General features: G+C 40.2%; 1 protein-coding gene across 1 annotated transcript in view; it reads left to right on the forward strand.

The window, feature by feature from the left end:
• Window positions 1–20816, forward strand: part of LOC309402582 (dynein axonemal heavy chain 5-like) — a gene marked incomplete at both ends in the record, with an annotated part of 181253 nt that overhangs the window by 142475 nt on the left and 17962 nt on the right. Inside the window, 3 exons of the mRNA XM_081996444.1 lie at window positions 5022–5143; window positions 6375–6722; window positions 14241–14429. Of these exons, the coding sequence (XP_081852570.1) occupies window positions 5022–5143; window positions 6375–6722; window positions 14241–14429 (659 nt within the window). The remainder of the gene's footprint in view (window positions 1–5021; window positions 5144–6374; window positions 6723–14240; window positions 14430–20816) is intronic.

The raw sequence follows: 20816 nt of genomic DNA on the forward strand, positions 1-20816 counted from the left end.
TAACAGAAGTTGATAGTGATTTTGTTGTCTGTGTAGAACTTCTGGAGAATGCTAGGTCCTTTCTTAAGGTTAGCACATGCCATCACTCTTTCTTTTCTGTCCTGTTGACCCCACCCAAGGATGCAGAGGGGGACCGATCTTGTGCTCTGCTGGGTAAGGAAAAGGAAGGACTCTTCTGAACACCCAACTTCAACCTCCCGAGCTGCAGTATGTAGCTGTGGCAGTTGCTTCTTGTTATGTCATCTGGCACTGCTGACAGGAGACTGACCCCAGCATCTTTGTAATTGTCCTTCAAGTATTTGTGAGCTCCTACTAAATCCTACTAAGAACCAATGAGATTAGGCCTTTTGTACAACTTGCTTATTTTACACACTCACTCTCTCATGCTCCCAGCCTCTTGAATTGCATTCATTTCATCTTGATTTCCCTTCCCATTAGAGAGATCGCTGCTGGTCCAGGAAGTCATGTTGGTTTCGTGCTGTGCAGCTACTTGCAGCTACCAGTCTTGGACATTACTGGCCTAGGTCCCTGGGCATCCTCTGGCATTTGCCTCCATGCATCTTCCTTACCTCCAGGATCTTTCCCCACTTCCAGGATGTTTCCTCAAGCTAGGATGTTCATCTCGTGCTTTCTGGGCCTCTAAGCCCCCAGTTTTCCTAACCTAAGTAGTCTATGTGCAGAAGCACAGTGTGTGATCACCGACCTAACTGACAGTTCTGATGCATGTTTCTGTAGGATTCAGGATGTTTCACTTTTTGCAGCCTGTACCATTTGCAGCTAGCAAGCAGCAGGTTTGTCCCTGAGAGTTCAAAATTTCAGTTTTGGACAGCCACCATCCCTCATACATGCACAGAATTATCTATCTATCTGCTGCCTTTCAGTATTCACAATTTAAGCTGGTTTTTACATACCACAGCCTCCTCTTCAACAGACTAAACAAACTCGGCCTTCTTGTCCTATCTTTGTAGGTCATGCACTCTCAGTATCTGACCACCTTTATCGCCCCATCCAGTTTCTCCAAAGCTCCCTTGTGTGCCAAATGTGGACAATATATCTGAGGGGAAGCCTGATCAGTACTAAGTGGAAAGTGATAAGAACTTCCTTCAGTCTGCTGGCTGTGCTTCTTCTAAGGTAGCCCACTATCTGGATTGCTTTATTTGCAAGAAGAGTGCAATTTTGGCTTATAGGCAGCCTGGCATCCACGATAATCCTGAAGGGCTTAACAGTAGATCTCAGTTTATATGAACACATGGGGCTATTGTGCTGCAGGTGCAGAACTTTTCACTTCTCTGTGTTGAACTTCGTGCAGATTTTGTTGACCAAGTCTTCGTTTCTCTCTAGATCTCTCTAGATGATGCTCTGCCATTTAGTATATCAGCCACACTCTCTAATTTAGAATTGTCTGCAAATTTGTTGAGGTTGCCTTTTATGTCCTTATCCAAGCCACTGATAAAGATATTGAACAATATCTGTCCCTGATGTACTTGGATTTTTTTCTGCCTGCTAGGATATCTTAAGCCATTGATTACTTACTATCATTTGAGCCTACTAGTAGGCTTCTACAGTAAGATGATTGGTTTAGTGGATGAGGGGAGAGCATAGGGTGGTATTTGTCTTGACTTCAGGAAGGCTTTTGACACAGCCTCCAGTACATCCTTATAGACATACTGATGAAGTAGGCATTACAGAAGTGGACAATGAGGTGGATTGAAAATTGTGTGAACTCCCAGGCTCGAACGGTTGTGGTCAGCTGCACAAATCCAGCTGGAGAGCAGTCACCAGTGATGTATCCCAGGGTTCAATATCGGGGCCAGCAGTGGTTAAAATTTTCACTAATCACCTAGATGATAGGACACCCTCAGCAAGTTTATAGTTGATACAAAGTGGGAAGAAGGGGCTGATACACCAGAAAGTCATGTTGTTGTTTAGTGGTAGTTTCACAGACTGGAAAAATGGTCTGACAGGAATCTGCTGAATTTCAACACAGGGAAATGCCAAGTACTCCTCCTCGGGAGAAAGAACCTCATGCACCCATACATGATGGGACTGACCAGCTGTAAAGCAGCTTTGCAGAAAAGGACCTGGGGTTACTGATGGAAATCAGGTGGAACATGAGCCAGCAATATGTCCTTGGAGCAAAGATGGCCTGCAGCACCCTCAGCTGCAGTAGGAAGATCATTTACACCAGCTTGAGGGAGGTGATTCTTCTCTACTCAGTCATGGTGAGAGCATATTTAGAGTGGTGTGTCCAGGTCTGACCTGAACTGAAATGCATTAACAGTGTGTCGTGGTTTAGCCCCAGCCGCCAACTAAGCACCACGCAACCACTCACTCACTCCCCCCTCCCCCACTGGGATGGGGGAGAGAATTGGGAAAAAACTCGTGGGTTGAGATAAAAACAGTTTAATAGGACAGCAAGAGAGAAGGAAACAATGATAACAACAATAATAATACTGACAAAGGAATGTACAAGAACAAGTGATGCCAAATACAGCAATTGCTCACCACCCGGCGATCGACAGCCCGTCCCCGAACAGCAAGTTTCACCCCCCGGCCAACTCCAGTTTACGTACAGGGCATGATGTCATATGGTAGGGAATGTCTCTTTGGGCAACCTGGGTCAGCTGTCCCGGCTGTGTCCCCTCCCAGCTTCCCGTGCACCCCCAGCTTTCTTGCTGGCAGGCCAGCACGAGAAGCTGGACTGTCCTTGACTGCTTAGCGACAGCTCAAAACATCAGCACGTTATCAGCATTTTCTCGTCCCAAATCCAAAACACAGCCTCACGCCAGCTTCTGTGAAGAAAACCAACTCTATCCTGGCTGAAACCAGGACACAGTGAAAGAAAGGCACGGACAGAATGAGTCCAGTGACAGTCTGCAAAGATGCAGAAGGGATTGGAGAATGTGACATATGAGGAGAGGCTGAGAGCGCGATGATTGTTTAACCTTGAGGAGAGAAGGGGTATCTTATCAATGCATATAAATACATGATGGGAGTCAGTAAAGACAACAACAAGACTTTTCTCAGTGGTGCCAAGTGACAGAAAGAGAGGAGATGGACACAAATGGAAATCCAGGAAATTCCATTGCAGCATCAGAAAAAACTTAACCCACTGTGAGGGTGGTCAAATACTGGAACAGCTTGTTCAGTGAGTTTGTAGACTCCATCCTCAAAACCCACATGGATAAGATGCTGAGCAAGCAGCTCGAGTCAACCCTGCTTTAAGAAGGGGTATTGTGCAAGGTGACCTCCAGAGGTCCTTTCAAACCTAAACTATTTATTGTTATTCTGTGTGATAGGAGAACATCCAGCTTTTCTAAGTAGTCTCTAACCTGTTGCTCTTCTGCTGTTGAATGTCTCTCTCTTACCCAAACTGTGCTGCTGCCTGCAGACATCCTTTATACCTTTATAGAAGCAAATTACTACCCTGCCTTATATCTACTCGTTATGTATGATGAGGGAAGATTACTTTGTGTTTTGGACTATGGCAGAAAGAAATCCTCAAGCCTAACACTTATTTTGCTTTTTAACTCCCTCACACTAACTGTGTAATGCATTAACTTGCCCTTCATTTATATATATATGTGTTGCCACTGATTTCAGTTGATGAAGTTAGTAGGAGCTGAGAATTTTTATCCAAGGTCTTATTTAATGCCTCAGTCATTTAAAACTCTTATTTCAGTATTCATCTTCCTTTAAACATTAGTAAGATATCTACAAAATGTCTGATCTTGTGAAAGACATCCTGTTTCATTGTATATACTCTACTGTCAAGAGCAGTTAGTCAGTCTGCTGTTAAAAGTTTCTTACTTCTTTCCCTTCTCCTCCACCCTTTTTAGTTCAGTGCTCAGCATCTTTTTATTGTACTGTGACCTGTCCTTATCATTCAAATGTTAATACCCTATAGCTCCAAGAGGCTATTTTATAAGTCAGGTTATAGCCAATTTACAACTTGCATTTAGTAATAGAAATATGCCTGGTTTAACAATTTAAGTCAGGGTGAAATTTAAACAGTTTTAGTTTTCTCTTACTGTCCTGACACATAGGTAGCACAATGTGATAGAGAACTTCTGTTTGATTACTTTGTCTTGATTTTGGAAGTCTCTTATGATACCCTTGTAATATTTTGAAAAGCTATTTGTTTGAATATTGTTCTACAGCATCTTTGTGAAGTAAGAAAGAAGCAAAAGGTCTTTTATTGTGTCACAGGAAGTATGAGGACTTGGACAATCTATTCATTGCACTTGAAATCTGTCTTTTTAGACTTGTGTTAAGCTGATTATGTGGAAGATATCATAAGAGGGACCTGGTGTCAGTAACTCATGCTTGGTGTTGTCTGTCAAAGGCAGACGATGCTTCAGTAATGCTGCCTGAAAGCATCTGGGAGTAGAGGAGCTTATGTATTCCATGGAAGCTGAAATTGTATCAGTATCATCTGCCTCAAGCTGTTCCCGGGATTTGAAATGTCAATGCTCAAACAAACCTCCCCAAGTATTAGTATTTCCACTATGAATTTAGGTTCTCATCAGCGTGGTATCTGTATGCTAGTTTGAGAGCCTGCATACAGAATTTTAAGATTGTGATAGGAATGAAATCTAAATAAAATTGTCTTTGGTAGAACTAAAATCTAATTTTATATGTAAATTTTGAAACACAAACTCTTCGATATTCACTGCTATATTTCATATGATGTTAGGTGTCTTTTTGATTGCCATATAGTTGCTGAATAGTTATGTTTGTATTTTGGTTGTTATTGGTAACATTTAGAATATGATTACTTAAGTGTAATTCCTTCCAGACTCCTGAACTTAATTTGGTGTGTCATCTACCAGGAACAGAATGTAACTGAATTTTGCTTGCTGTGGCCGGCTGAACAGATAATTGATTCAAAGAGATTATTTGAAGCTATAAATAAGATGATACTGTAAATTAGAATAGAGAATTCTGCTTAGCAGACATCAGAGTTATGGCTTCCATACATTTTTTTGATCATATATTACATTTTTATACTTATTTTCTAGGTGTGAAAGCTGGCTTAAAACGAACATACTCAGCTGTTACTCAGGATCACCTGGAAGTGAGCAACATGCCACAGTGGAAACCAATGCTATATGCTGTAGCATTTCTTCACACAACTGTTCAGGTTTAAAAATACGTTTCTTTTCTTCTATCATAAAGCCATGTTTCATTTATTAAGGCATGGTGTTATTAAGTGAAAAACATGTTTAAATGGAAATTCTGTGTTGGTAAATTAATACAAATAAAACAAGAAGGAAAGCAACGTGCCTCTATTACTGCAGCTGTCTTAGGACCTAGAACTCTGCTCATGTTGATCTTGTACCTCCAACAGGGATGCTATTTCAGAGTAAAAAAGGACAGTCAACCAATGATCAATTAGTGTACTCTTCTGTTAAAGTCTTTGGGCATGGCTGTGTGATTTGTCTTTCAAGTAACTGTTTTTTTACTAATATTGTAAATCATAAAAACACATTAAAGAAATTTACAGCTTGGGTTGGAAAGCCATAGTCTTAAAACTCCTGCTTTCACAATGAGAAGGGCTAAGAGGGTGAATATAAATCCTTCCTGTACTGAAACCTGCAGGAGGAAATGAAGGTGGAAGATGATTTTGGGTCTTGCCTTTCAGGAGTTCCATTAAAGAAAGTGCTCTGTGGGTTAACCACAACTTTTCATCATTCTATTGATAGATTTTGCAGTATTCCTAGTTTATATTTGGTGCCTAGTTAATTTAACACATGCAATGATACACTGTGGTCAAATGGAAGCCTGTGGTATGCTTGTCTTTGGCCCATCGCTTCTTTCATGGTGGAAATTAAGAGTGTTTAAGTGCCAGATATTGACCTAACAACCACATACTGCCAGCTGCATCTGTAAATGATTCAGTAAGAAGCAGCTTTTGCTACTTGAATCTGCACCATGCAGAGACGCCGGTGGTACAAGTATACCTAGTCCATAAGAGGACCACAGACAGTGATTATGGCTGATGAGTTTGAACACCCTTTCCAAAAATGGTAGATTCATTTTTGAAATTCAGAAACTATAGTTCTAGACTCACAGATCTGCTGCACTTAAAAAAAGAGAATTTTTTTCTTTGTGAAAATGTTAATATTCATATTCTTTGTTCATCTCTCTCTACTGATGATGATAAATGAAGAAATATTTAACTCCTAGATAATTAATCAAGCGTTTGGCCTTGTGTGTGTTAAGAGAAGAATAATTTTTTTTAAAGTTGGTGAAATACAACCCCAGCTGGACTGCTGCATTCTTAGCATATTTCATGTATTCTTCTGCACTTAATGTTTTCTTCACAATTACTATCAACTAGCCTTTTACCTTTATCTCTATGTATTTTACAGGAAAGACGAAAGTTTGGTCCATTGGGCTGGAATATTCCCTATGAATTTAATCAGGCAGACTTTGCAGCCAGCATACAATTTGTTCAGAATCATTTGGATGATGTGGACATTAAACGTGGAGTGAATTGGAGCTGTGTTCGCTATATGCTTGGAGAAGTACAGTATGGTGGCCGTGTAACTGATGACCTTGACAAAGCACTGCTGAATACATATGCAAGAGTGTGGTTTGGAGAGCATATGTTTAGTGAAAAATTTTGTTTCTACAAAAATTATGTTATTCCAAAAGGGAAAACAGTTGAGGACTATCTCCAGTACATAGAGCAATTGCCAGTGATCGATACACCTGAGGTAAACTATTTCAAAGTATTAAAGGGATTTTTTGTCAGATAAGTAATTTAGTCAGGTATATTTTCCAGAGACATGAAGGTACAGGTCAAGATTAGCAGGCAGACCATTATAGTGGGTATCTAGTGTAGATCTGTGGACCAGGAAGAGGTACATAATGCCTCCTACAAACAACTGGAAGAAGTCTCACATTCACAGGCCCTGGTCCTCATGGAGGACTTTAACAACCCTAATTATCTGCTGGAAGGGTGGTACAGCAGTGTTCAAGCAGTCTAGGAGATTTCTTGAGTGCATTAATGACAGCTTCCTGGCACAGGTAAATGAGGTGTCAACAAGAAAAGGTACTTGGCTGGATCTGGAAAGTTGAGGTGATTGTCTTGGCTCAATCAGCATGGCTGAGTGGAGACCTGATGGGCAAACTAAGGGAAAGAAGGAAATGCACAGGCAGTGGAAGCAGGGACGTGTATCCTGGGAAGAGTACAGGTACACTGCCTGATTCTGTGGGGATGAAGTCAAGAGGGACAAGGTGCGGCTGGAGCTGAACTTGGCAAGGGATGCAAATAATAATAAGAAGGGCTTCTACAGGTATGTCAGCCAGAAAAGGAAGGTCAAAGAAAGCGTACTCCCCTTGCCAGCAAGACTGGCAAACTGGTAACAACGGATGAGGAGGAGGCTGAGGTACAGAACAACTTCTTTGCCTCAGTCTTCACAGGCAGTGTCTCTTCCCACACCTCTCAAGGGGATGGTGTGCAAGATGGGGACTGGAGGAGCAAAGTCCCTCCACTGTAAGAGAAGATCAGATTCGTGACCACCTGAGGAAGCTGAACATGCACAAGTCTATGGGACCTGATGAGATGCATCCCAGAGTCCTAAGGGAATTGGCTGATGTAGTTGCCAAGCCATTCTCCATGATATTTGAAAAGTCCTGGCAGTGAGGTGAAATCCCTGGAGACTGGAAAAAGGGAAATATTGCACTGATTTTTAAAAAAATTATCAAGGAGGACCCTGGGAACTACCGACCTGTCAGCCTCACCTCTGTGCCGGGGAAGATCATGGAACAGAACCTCCTAGAAGCTATGCTAAGGCACACAGAAGGCAGGGATGTGATTGGAGATAGCCAGCATGGCTTCAGCGAGGGCAAGTCCTGCCTGAACAGCCTAGTGGCCTTCAGTAATGGAGTGACCGCATCAGTGGGCAAGGGAAGAGCTACCGATGTTGTCTATCTGGACTTCTCTAAGGCCTTTAAGATGGTCCCCCACAACATCCTTCTCTCTAAATTGGAGAGATACAGATTTGATCGGTGGACTGTTCAGTGGATGAGGAATTGGTTGGATGGTCACATCCAGAGGGTAGTGGCCAATGGCTCAATGTTCAGATGGAGATTGGTGACAAGCGGTGTCCCTCAGGGGTCCATACTGGGGCCAGTACTCTTTCATATCTTCATCAATGACATAGTGGGATCGAGTGCACCCTCAGCAAGTTTGCAGATGACACCAAGCTGAGTGGTGCAGTTGACACGCCTGAGGGACAGGATGTCATCCAGAGGGACCTGGACAAGCTCGATGAATGGGCCTGTGTGAACCTCATGAGGTTCAACAAGGCCAAGTGCAGGGTCCTGCACCTGGGTCAGGGCAACCCCTGATATCAGTACAGGCTGGGGGATGAAGGGATTGAGAGCAGCCCTGCCAAGAAGGACTTGGTGCTACCACTGGATGAAAAGCTGCACATGAGTTAGCAATGTGTGCTCGCAGCCCAGAAGGCCACCATATCCTGGGTTGCATCCAAAGAAGCATGGCCAGCAGGTCAAGGGAGGTGATGCTGCCCCACTACTCTGCTCTGATGAGACCCCACCTGGAGTCCTGCGTCCAGCTCTGGAGCCCTCAGCACAGGAAAGACATGGACCTGTTGGAGCGGGTGCAGAGGAGGGCCACAAAAATGATCAGAGGAATGGAACACCTCTCCTGTGAGGACAGGCTGAGAGAGTTGGGGTTGTTCAGACTGGAGAAGAGGCGGCTCCGGGGAGACCTGATTGCAGCCTTCCAGTACTTCAAGGGAGCTTCTAAGAAAGATGGGGACAGACTTTTTAGCAGGGCCTGTAGTGATAGGACAAGGGGTAATGGTTTTAAACTAAAAGAGGGTAGATTTAGACTAGATAGAAGGAAGAAATTTTTAAAAAAGAGCGTGGTGAAACTCTGACACAGGTTGCCTAGAGAGGTTGTGTATGCCCCATGCCTGGAAACATTCCAGGTCAGGTTGGACGGGGCTTTGAGCAACCTGATCTAGTTGCTCATTGCAGAGGGGTTGGACTAGATGACCTTTAAAGGTTCCAACCCAAACTATTCTATGATTTTGTGATTCTATGATTCTGGAAACATCTGATACTTGTAAGCGAGGAAGAACTGGTCAGGGATGTGAAATCCAGAGACAGTCTTGACTGCAATGACCGGTAGTGGAGTTCAGGATCCTAACAGGAGGGAGCAGGGCAAAAAGTAGGACTGCAGTCCTGGGTTTCAGGAGAGCAGATTTCAACCCCTTCAGAGGTTTCTTCCAGGCTTGGAAGAATCCCATGGGTTATGGCACTGGAGTGTAGAGAGGTCCAGGAGAACTGGTTTATATTTGGGGATGACCTCCTCCAAGATCAAGAAAGATCCATTCTAACAAGTAGGAAATCGAAGGCAGCAGGAGACCTGAATGGATGAACAAGAAGCTCCTAACTGAATTCAGACATAAAAAGGAAGGGTACAAGAGGTGGAAGCAGGGACAGGTGACCCAGCAAGAGTATAGAGCTACTGTCCAGTCTTGCAGGGATAGAGTTAGGAAAGCCAACGCCAAAGTGGAATTGAATCTGTCCAGGAATTTTACAAATCTTTTCTTGTTGCCCTTCACATTCCTGGACAGATAAATTAGTACATAAACAGATAAACAGTACATAAACAACAAAAAGATGACTAGGGAAAATATGGGTCCATTGCTGAATGGGGCAAGAGAACTAGTGAGAAGTGATATTGAAAAAGTTAAATGCCTTCTTTACCTCAGTCTTTAGCAGTAAAACTGGTCTCCAGGAATTCCAAGCCCCTGAGACAAAAAGTGTAGAACAAGGAATTTAACTGTGGTGGAAGAGGACCAGGTTAGGGAGCATTTAAACAAACTGAACATATATAAGTTCATGGTACCCGATGGGTTGCACCCATGAGTGCTGATGGAGCTGGCTGATGCCATTGTCAGGTCACTCATGATTACTTTTAAATGGTCATGGTGATTGGAAGAGGTTCCTGAAGAATGGAAGATAGCAAATATCACTTCAGTCTTTGAGAAGGGAAGAAGGAAGATCTAGTGAACTACAGGCTGGTCAGCCTCACCTCAGTCCCTGGGGAGGTGCTGGAGAAAATCCTTTTGCAAAGCATTTCCAAACATACGAAGGACAAGCAGGTGACTGAGAGTAGCCAGCATGAATTTGTGAAAGAAAAATCATGCTTAACCAACCTGACAGCCTTCTACAATGAGGTGATCAGCTTGGTGAATAAGGGGAGAGCAGTGGATGTTTTTTACTTCAACTTCAGTAAGGCATTTGACGCTACCTCCCATAAAGTCTTCATAGACAAGCTGACAAAGTATGGGTTAGATAAATGTGCTGTGAGGTGGTTTTAAAACTGGCTAAATAACCTGTCCCAGAAAGTAGTGATCAGTGGCACAAAGTCCAACTGCAGAGAAGTCACTAGTGCTGTCTGCCAGGGGTCAATGCTGGAGCCAGTGCTGTTTAACATCTTTGTTAATGACCTGGATAATGGGGCAGAGTAGACCTTCAACAAGTTCACAGGAGATACAAAACTGGAAGGAACGGCTGGTAGACCAGATGGTTGTGCTGCTGTCCAGAGAGATCCAGGCAGGCTGGGGACCTGGGCAGAGGGGAATCTCATGAAGTTTGACAGAGGGAAATGCAAATTCCTGTGCATTGGTTGTCCTGGCGGTAAACTAGCTGACAATGACAGAGCAAGGTATCCTCATGGCAAAGAGGCCAACAGTATCTTAGGCTGCATTAGGAAGGGGGAGGTGATCCAGCAGGTTAAGGGAGGTAATCCTTTCTCTCTACTGTGCACTGGTGAGACTGTATCTGAAGTACTGTGTTCAGTTCTGGGCTCCCCAGTACAAGAAAGGTAGGGACTTACTGGAGTGAGTCCAGAACAGGGCCATGAAGATGATTAAGGGACTGGAGCATCTGTCATATGAGGAAAGGCTGAGAGCTGGGACTCTCTAGCTCAGGTGGGATCTTATCAATGTGTATAAATACCTGTTGGGAGGGTGTAAAGATGGAGCCAGAGTCTTTTCAATGGTACCCAGTGAAAGGACAAGAGGCAATGGGCATAAATTGAACAGGATGTTCTATCTGACAATGAGAAAACACTTTTTTACAGTGAAGGTGGTCAAGCACTGGAAGAGGTTGCCAAGAGAGGTTGTGGAATCTTGATCTTTGTAGATATTAAAATTCCAACTGGACACTGTGCTGGACAGCCTGCTCTATCTGGCCCTGCTTGAGCAGGTGGTTTGGATTAGATGACCTTCAGAGGTCCCTCCCAAACTACACTATTTTGTGATTTTGCCATTCTGTATGGGATTGAGCAGATAGGTGAACGGAGAAATAATGAAATTAAAAAGCCATATGGTCTCATTTTGTGGGTTATAATTGGGAGATTGTTCCATTTTGAGAACAGGAAGATCTGGACGTTTCCATGAATTGATGCGGTAGGGTGCAGGGTAGCTGCTGATTGCCACCACTTTTATATGACCCAGTGTGTGTATACCACAGCAGTCACATTAATTGGAGGACTACAACTTTCTGCTCCCTCTAGTACAGGCACATGTGATGAAGTTAGTTGAAACTGAAACAGAAGTGAATGCTCTGGATTTCTGTCTCATTGCTATTAAGTTGATAAATGCCTTTGGAGATAAGTTATATTAAAATTAAATAGAGAGGACTGAACAGAAAAAAATGGTTTTCTGTTACTGTTAATGAGCTGGCTGAGAGGGCAAGAAGATTCCAAGGTCATAAAATAAACTTGAAAAGTTTTGAATCTCTGAAGGCAGTAAAAGGAGAATGCAAGGGTATTTGTGCTGGCAATGATGCCTTATTTCCAAGTGAGGGTAACTGCAGCCATGGTAATACACCAGTGGGATCCATTTGATCCCCATTCATAAATGGTTCCTATCAGTACATGAACTTTGACTCTCTCAGATTTCAGGTGCTACTTTCATGGATCTGCTTCTCTAAGCACTTGGGAACCTATCTCACAATGCTGCAATGTATTTTTAAAGTATTTTGACGCCTGTAAAAAATCTGTATGTATGTTTTGATGTAGAGGAGTTTTACCTTTGACTTTTATGTAAAGAAGATCAAATCCAAGAATGCAAACATCTTTTTCTCCTTCACATTTTGACAGGTTAGGAAGAAAGCTATGACTTTCTTCTGTCATTCCAAAATCTGTCAAAATTGCTCATGGAAACCTTTAACCTTTTAAGCTCCCAGTCTTCTTTGTCCCACAAAGGATATTGTGCTAGTCAAAACAGTGTATCGTTGTTTCCTCCCCTTTCCATTTTTGGTTAAGAAAAAAAGACTGAATAAGCCTGATTGCTGTATCCTTGCTCTTTTGATGAAATATCAACCTCTGATCAGAATAAACACTGACTTCTGAAGAGGGCTATTGAAGTCAGCAATCTCTTTGAAAATGACTTTGATTTCAGAAGGGTGTAGAGCTTTAGCAATTGGTTTTGAGGATTTCTTAGGCAAAAAACCCCTGAAAGACAGAATCCAACATCTCCTTTTTAATCAAAATTCCCAGAGATTTTGGATCAAAAAGAATGAGAAATTTGGCTGGTTGATTAATTTACAGGACATTCAGGACACTGGTCCACGCATTGCTTTACTACTCTGGTTTCTTCGTTCTTATTCCTTCATACATCACTTGCATAAAAACACAGGACCAGAGTTATCTTCCATGTAACAGCCCTGGTTTTGGCAATATTACACCAATTATGAAGTTAGCCCTTGGACTAGCGCAACAGTTTACATTCACAATAGCAGATGTTTTTCATGTTTCTAATTTGGGCTATAGCATTGCCACAAAATCTGCTAGAGCAAAACCAACCAAACCAACCCTTATTGTGCAAGAGCAAAAGCAGAAATGATTATGTCTTCAAATGTGTATTTTGTTCCATGATAAATAAAGTGCATTGATATTTTCACTCTTTAGAGCTCTGAATATTCAGGTTGAGTAAACTGCTATGAGTAAAACATTGTGAATCCTACTTGGAACCTAATTTCATGCTAGTTATAGTCACACCTTCTCGCACATGTGGTATTAGGTCTATACTGTGTTCTTTGTGCTGTTGTAGGGATCAGATCCACAACAAATCAGTGCAGCTTTTCTGGTGTTGACACAGATGCAGCCACTTATATCCCTTGTCTCTGAGTTTCTAGATTTTCAGGCATAACAATATTACATATGGCCCTTTTTATTCTGTCCTCAGAGTATGTAAATATTAGTTACTTAGAAGCGTCTTTTTGTAATACACCAATTCTATGTAAAAGATGAAAAAATGAGAAAAGGAAGATTGCTTGGCTTTGGTGCTCAGTTTGAGGGCAAGCCTTCCTCAATGTTGGATCAGTGGTTCAAAGTTTGTAAGAGATAGTTAATAGCTATAATTAAGTGAGGGCTTGTGAAATAAGTCACAGTACAATTCCTCCTGGAGAAGAGTTGCAGTTGTCAACCTGACAGTTATAGACTTACTGATATTTCAGTGGAAGTTTCTGGGAAAGCTATTATCATTCAGACAATGGGAAGCTTTGCAGTAATTCTGTGCTAGCTGTATCTTAAATAAAATACATCCGTTTCAGAAGGGGACGTAAGGAGTGAGAGACCTAAACCAAAAATCGCTAAACCATAAAATATCCTAAGTATATCACCAGTCATAACATCTTTAGCCATCTTGAGTATGGGCAGTGTTTTATTCACTATGCTGCATGCTGTGTAAGCCTAAGAGACTGAGTAAAACAAAATGTGTTAGAAAAGGTAACTGGTCTGATTATGAGAGGCATCTACTTGAGCTAGTACCACCGCAACAGACCTGTAGAGACAAACAGCTAGTGGGGAGGGGTCAGTGCCTACATGTGACGTTTCTAACAAGCTCTAGGCTGAAGCAGTGGAAAGGAATCAATTTGTACCTCCTGATAGCACTCCAGAGCATGATCCAAAGCCTGCTATGTGAAGATAATCAGAAGATTAATTAAAAAAAACCACTCATGTGAATGAAAATGCTACTGTATATGCAGCCTATGTTAATGTTTTTGTATAGTTTGGGCTTGGTCCTTGGCAAATTAAATGGGTGTATTTCCACTGACCTATTCATACCTATTATTTTATAGACCTGAGGATTTTCTTGTTTATTTGTTTTCATGGATTCTTTCTTTGATACAATTCCAGAAGAAAAATTGCAATTTTTTTTCTATTTTTTTGCTTTTATTTTAAGGTATTTGGACTTCACCCTAATGCAGATATAACTTACCAGACAAACCTTGCTAATGAGACTTTAAGTACAATAGTGAGCATCCAGCCCAAAACCAGCAACACTGGAGGTGGGGAAACCCGAGAAGCAGTGGTGCAGCATCTTGCTGATGAGATGCTAGAGAAGTTACCTCCAGATTACAACCCTCATGAGGTATATGCTGCTTTATAGATACAGATGTTTTATGTATGTATGTAAGTATATATTTTATGAGTTTTATTGTGCTTCTTAAATTTAACTGCATGTGTCTTAACTCTTGAAATTATGCATAGTGTTTTATAAGTCTGTTTTGGTTTATTATCTAAAATATTCCTACATTGTAAACATTTATTTCAAATGCCATAGTCCACTTAATTAGTCATCTTAACTCAGAACAGCCATCAGAGACTTCAGAATGTTCTTGCCCTCCTTAGTAGCTTAAAGACACTGGTGCCTCCTTCTGAAGGATTGGTGATCTTTCAGGTCAGTGATCGGAAGTGATCTGAAGAATTTGTGGTTACAGCTTTCAGTTTATCTACTCTTATTATGATACCACCATTATCAATAATGGATTTTATCATTGACCTTTTCATGCCCCAGATTTTTTGGAGCTTGAGCCGTAACAGATATATTTGTCAATCTTTTTTTGCATTTTAGATTAACAGTCTTATTAAATGAAAAATCGAGCATAAAGCACTCTTGCATCAGTTTGTAAGCAGGATCTGGTGTCTTGCCATGTGTTTCATGAACAGTAACTGTTGAAAACCCCTCATTTCCACATTTTTATTATTTACAGTTCTGTTTTGCACTGATAGTCATTTTTTTCCCTGGTTGCAGTCCAAGCTTGTAGAGTGCCCAGTATGCAGCATTGCAACTTGTTATGTTATACTTCATTTTCTTCTCTGGCCAATTTAGAATGTCCACTTAGGTTACAACCAATAGTCTTGGGGCCCTGTCAATATTTCCTGTCTTCTGTTCTACTATTCATGTCAGATTTAATATATCTTGTAAAAATAGCCTCTTCTGTGCTGTCATAATTCAACTCAGAACTTCTCTTTTCATTCCCCTCTTGGCAAACTACTTGCAATCTGCAATACTGTTTGGTGAGGTTTACTAACAGCTTTGTCCATATAGTTATTTTTCCACCCACTCCTACTTGTGTCTCTTTTTTTGTCATCTGCTTATTGAGTGATTCCCAGTGATAGTATATAAATAATTTATTTGTAGAATTTTATTTTGAATGGAGTCAGTTTTCTATTTTTCACATTATTATTTATTAGTAAATAAATATTCTAAATAGCAAATAAAATTGAATAGAGTAAGTATAATAATTAGTAACACTTAATTATTAATTTAATGCATTTAATAATTTACACCTTGGATCTACATCTATTAATCAACACTTTGGATTGTTCTTAGGTCCTTTTCCCTTATCTTTCCTATCAGAGTAAAGCTTTTTCATGGAACTACTTTCTTCTAGCTTTATTCAGCTCCTTAGAATTTTTTTTTAATTTGCAACAGCAATAGAATACTGAATGCCTGGGTAGCATATATGGTTTTGCCATATTTGTAATATGTGTATTGACCTAATTTTTTTCAATATATTTGCTACATCCTCCAAAGGAGTATTTCTTCATTCCCTTGTTAAACTGCCAACTTTTTTCCTCCTGAAGAATTCATAATATTTAGCAGACATCAATAGTACTGTACTTTATATTGTAATCAATGGGTATTCTTGCCCTCAGATTTCACCCCGGGGAAATCTGTGCAGTGCCTTTTAGTCTTGTAAAACGCTAACATGCTTACTTAATCCAAATTTCACTTCTAAATGGTTTGAACATTTATACTGGTTTTCTCTGTTATTTCTTCTGTTTAATCTTTGTCTCATTCACTCTCATTCTTTCTTGGCTTATTCAGTCAGGTTATCCACACTAAACACACACAGAGTAGGTCTTCCCTTTTCAGTCACTTCCTCGAGTGTCTTAGCTTTGGACACAACCAGTTATGGAGTCAGGAGATGTAGTTAAGGACAAAGAGTTTGGACAGTTTACTTTGAAAGTTCTGCTCTGCACTCTTGTCTCTATTTTACTACTGTACTTGGGTACAATACATACTTTTCCATGTGACTGTATAAAAAAATCACCATTAATTACTTTCACTGCTGTTTCACTCTCATCATCCAGCAGTATGACAAGTTATTATCTTTTCTCATGATCTGCCAATCATACATGCAGGTTTTTATTTTCTTATAAGCAATCATCTTTATAATGATGCTCACAATTAGATAATTCTTTGCTTCTGGACCACTTCTCTGGCATTTTCTCTGAGCTTCAAGGAAACCCCTTTAGCTTCCATTTGCTTGATGGCTTTCTCAGTAAGGAGATTCATGTTTGTATAGGACAAACTAATATTAGGTATTAACACTTTAACATCAGCTTGCTCTCCCTTCTCCCCCCGCTTCGTTCTTACAGGCACAGTCAGAGGATGTCCTGTTGGATCTACTTTTTCTCCCCTCTATTTCTTGTAAATGTATTTTGAGCTTCGGATGTAAATTTGTTTCATTCTCTTACCAGTAAGTGTAGATACCACCTCTTCCTGGTGATTTCTGATTTTCGCAGGCTCTGTACATCTTGATCTGTGAATTGCACTTCTCTCTGATTCATCACACCATTCTGCTGACATGCTGTTTCTTCAGTCCACATTACTGATGGATGACATGGTACTTTTCCACAGAACCATCCAAAAATTATGCTTTGTTTCTGTATCATGGCAGTCATTCCTTTGCTCTGAGTATCTACAGAACATCCTCTGGTCATTTTCCAACAGTTTATTATTGCTAATAATGTGTTCCTCTGTACATCTTTTTGGACATGTCAGCTGCACTATAGCTTAAGATGGTACTTCTACAGTATTTTGAGATTTGACACTATTTCTTGCAGTTCTTTAATATTTCCTTCTTCATTTTCCTTAATGGAGTTAGCCTTTCTCTCATTCTTTAGCTCTTAGAATTTGTTTGGGTCTTTACTAATGCTTTGTTTGTCACAGGGGAAATTCACTTTTCTCCCAGTAGTTCCCAGTTCCACCTCTGCTGCAGTCATTTATGGTGCCAGGAATGTGGTGACCTCTCCACAATAACCAAAAAATCCCTATTAAGTGTGCTTGTCATCTGAACTGAAGCTCTGGAACCTTTTAAAAAGCATGGAGAGGGCAGGAGTAAGCTGTAAAGAAAGCTAAATTTTTAAATGAAAGTTTGCTAAACTGATTATAAAAAAGAATGTCTAAAATACCAAAAGAAAAAAAAAAGATTATGTTCGCTAACATGTAACCAAGAATTTCATTACTCGGAGCAGAAAAGAATGACAGTTTAGATGTTCTCTGAGGGAAGAAGCAAGAGAATTTAGCAGAAGCTACAACATAATAAGCAAGTGAAATTAAGCTTACAAGTATAAGGAATGAAATGGATTTTGTAATTACTTCCTGTGATGTCTGAAAAAAAGGGAATGAGATGAGTTTTGTTGTTTGTCAGTTTAAGTTAACGTTTGGTCATTCAGGACATTATCACATATTCAGAACATTATCACCTGCTGGATCAGTTTAACAATCCTAAAACAAATAAAATGAATAAACTAAATTGTAAAAGACTGAGGGAATGTGTCAAAAAGAGTTCCTATGCATGCCTCATTGGATAAGAGCAGTAAAAAGAAAAACATTCATTACTCCTAGCAGTGCAGCGTGGATTTGCTTTTAGAAGAATATTGTGCTCCAGTAAGGCCACGACATGGTAGTCTTTGGAAGTCCAGTTACGGAGATACTATCAGTGGAGAAAAGGAACAAAAAATTTAGGAAACAAATTAAGGTAATTAAAAGCAAATACTCTTCAGAGAAAGTTGCAGATGCCTTTGCTATCTTTGATCAGTTCTTGTGGCTGCTGTTAGAAAGTGTGTAGTGAATTTGATCAGAGTTAAAACCTCAGCAGACTAGGTTAGGGACGGATGGTACTGAAACCATTTGCTGAGATTCAGAGCTCCGGATTGTACTTTCTCTTGATACATTTTGAACCCAGAGAAAATTCAGGCTGTCACATGGAGGCCTTCATTTCTCAATTATTAGCCTTTGGCAATGACTTTGGAACGAATAACTTTCAAAACAGGGCAACCATTTTACCCCCACGATATATGCTTTTTCTTTTGCTGTTGCGTTCTTGTAACACTTCCTGTCACCAGTCAAATAACTGACTCAATGTCCACTCGAAAGACTATAAACAAAACAAGTCACCTTTGCATGCATTATCAGACTGCTGTTTGACACAGGTGGTGGAAAAGCAAAATAAACCTTCCTCCTGACCTAAAACTGTCTTCATTTTTCTCACTCCAAAGGCAGAGGCAGAGTAAGAGTTCTGCTTTCATAACCCCTTTTCTTCTGGGTCCTGCCTCACAGGTAACAGAGAGATCAGCAATAAAATGATTAGGTCCAGTCACTCTATGTGAGTGAAGATAGATGCAAGAATAAATGTCAGCCTGTCACACAGAGAGTTTTATAATGAAAATGATCCTTGCAGCCTGAAAAACAGCTTGCTTGGGGATAGACATGGAGACATTCTGAAGATACTGCACTTTATTGGAGGATAGCTTTTAACCCAAGGAGCAATATTTTTTTTCCTTAAATATTTTTTTTGGTAGTATTGATTTCATCTTACACTCCGGTAAGGCTATGACTACATTAGCAAGTATTGCATGGGAATAGGAGTTCATCTGAGTACCTCAGGCCTGCATTAGATTTTATTGGGGAATTCACTTCGGTCTAACTCTAGTCTGGGCCTGTAGGCTGAACACCCGTTAGTGGCTGCAGTACGTTAGACTCCCTGAAGCATACCTTCTGAGTTAGTTTAATTTGAAGCTAAGACAGTTTGTATGCATGGAGTCTACTTTTCAGTGCAGTTTTTTGCTACAAAAAAAACATTCGGGGTCTGAACTGAAACACTAACTTTGTAGGCTGCCTCTGGTTTACTTACCTGTCAGATATGGTGGTGACCCAGCTGTAGAGTTTCAGCTATTTTCTACATATTTCACTGCCTGCTTCCTTATATACAACAGGGAAGTGGTCCTTGACACTACTTGAAAAGGGCTTTGACTTGGACATGCCTTGAGCTTGTCTTTTGTATTCAGGCCTCTTGGTTAGACCATCTCACAGAATGATGGACTTCCCGTTTCTGATGACAAAGGGTATAGAAAGTAGGCAAGTCTAATTGAAAATGATAGCATTTACTGAAAACAACAGACAGTTACTACTACAATAGCTTGATCACTGATCATTAAATGACACGAGTTTGGCAACTGCTTTTCTGATGAACGTCCTATGAAGTATGGGGTGAAAAAGGAATTTGTGACCTGAGGACAGCTAAGAAACATGCATAGAGGAATCTGACACAGTAGAGATATGCCAAGTAGAGAAAGCTATTAAGTTTATGATTTTAGTTGCTCCTTTCTTAAATCACCTTGTTTTATGTTAGATGACAGCTGTTTGCATAATGAAAAGGAGATGTTGTAAGTGGGCTTTATGGAATTAGTATATTAATCTCAGAAAGGCTATTTTGGTTAGTGAGTTTTGTCCTTTGAGGTTTTTTTCTGTCAGTTGGGATCCATCTCTTTATGTCATAATAAATACAACATTGGAAGTAAGTAATCTGATTGCTTGATAAGAATTCTGTTACAAAAACAGTCAATCATACCTCATAACTGGTATTTAAAACTAATCTTAACAGCAAGATTTCCAAGAAATGCACTATGTTACACCTAGTAAATCTCACTGCAGATCAGGATTGATTTGTATACAATAAGGTGGAAAGTAGGTAATTTTTTTTTTCAGTTTTCATATCTGGTTATGCTTGGTTCTCCAGGCTGAGTGCTGTGAACATGTCTAAGATGGATTAACAAATTTCTGCATTATTGGTTCACTCCATTATTCAAAACGTTACAGGTATTTTTGTAGGTACATGAAAACAAATCAGAAGAATGTTTAAATTCTGAGAATTCACTAGTTAAATTGTGCAATTATCAGTACAGTAATATTTTAGAATATTTATTTAATTTTCTCTTTGTAGATTCATAAATGTCAGTATTTTGGGAAATAACCCCTTTAGCAACATCTTCCATAGAATTTTTCCTCAAATGGGAGAAATTCTTCCTCCAAACGATCCTTGAAAGGAACACATGCTTTGTACACTAGAAAAAAGTGTATTTCTTATTTAAAGGCTAAAATGCATGGGCTATATTCTGTATAATTCTTTTCTTATTAGTGGCATGCACTAGACTTCTAACTATTCTGGAAAAAAAATCAAATCTTTTTTTTTGCTTTTTTGGCAAGAGGGAGAATTACCAATTCCTGTGAAATTTTCAGAAAGCAGAAGCTTTCCCTGGATTTTGTATGAAAAAAATCAGAATATTTCATTGTGTAAATTATACAAAAAGAGTTTATTGTCTCAGGTCTAGTCTCATGATAGCTGATTTTAGTAGTTTTTTCTCTTTTACGGGAAGAAACACATTCAGTCAGTCTGTAAAATGA

The sequence above is a fragment of the Phaethon aethereus genome (assembly GCF_964289735.1).
Source record: "Phaethon aethereus genome assembly, chromosome: 2".
Classification (NCBI taxonomy): domain Eukaryota; kingdom Metazoa; phylum Chordata; class Aves; order Phaethontiformes; family Phaethontidae; genus Phaethon; species Phaethon aethereus.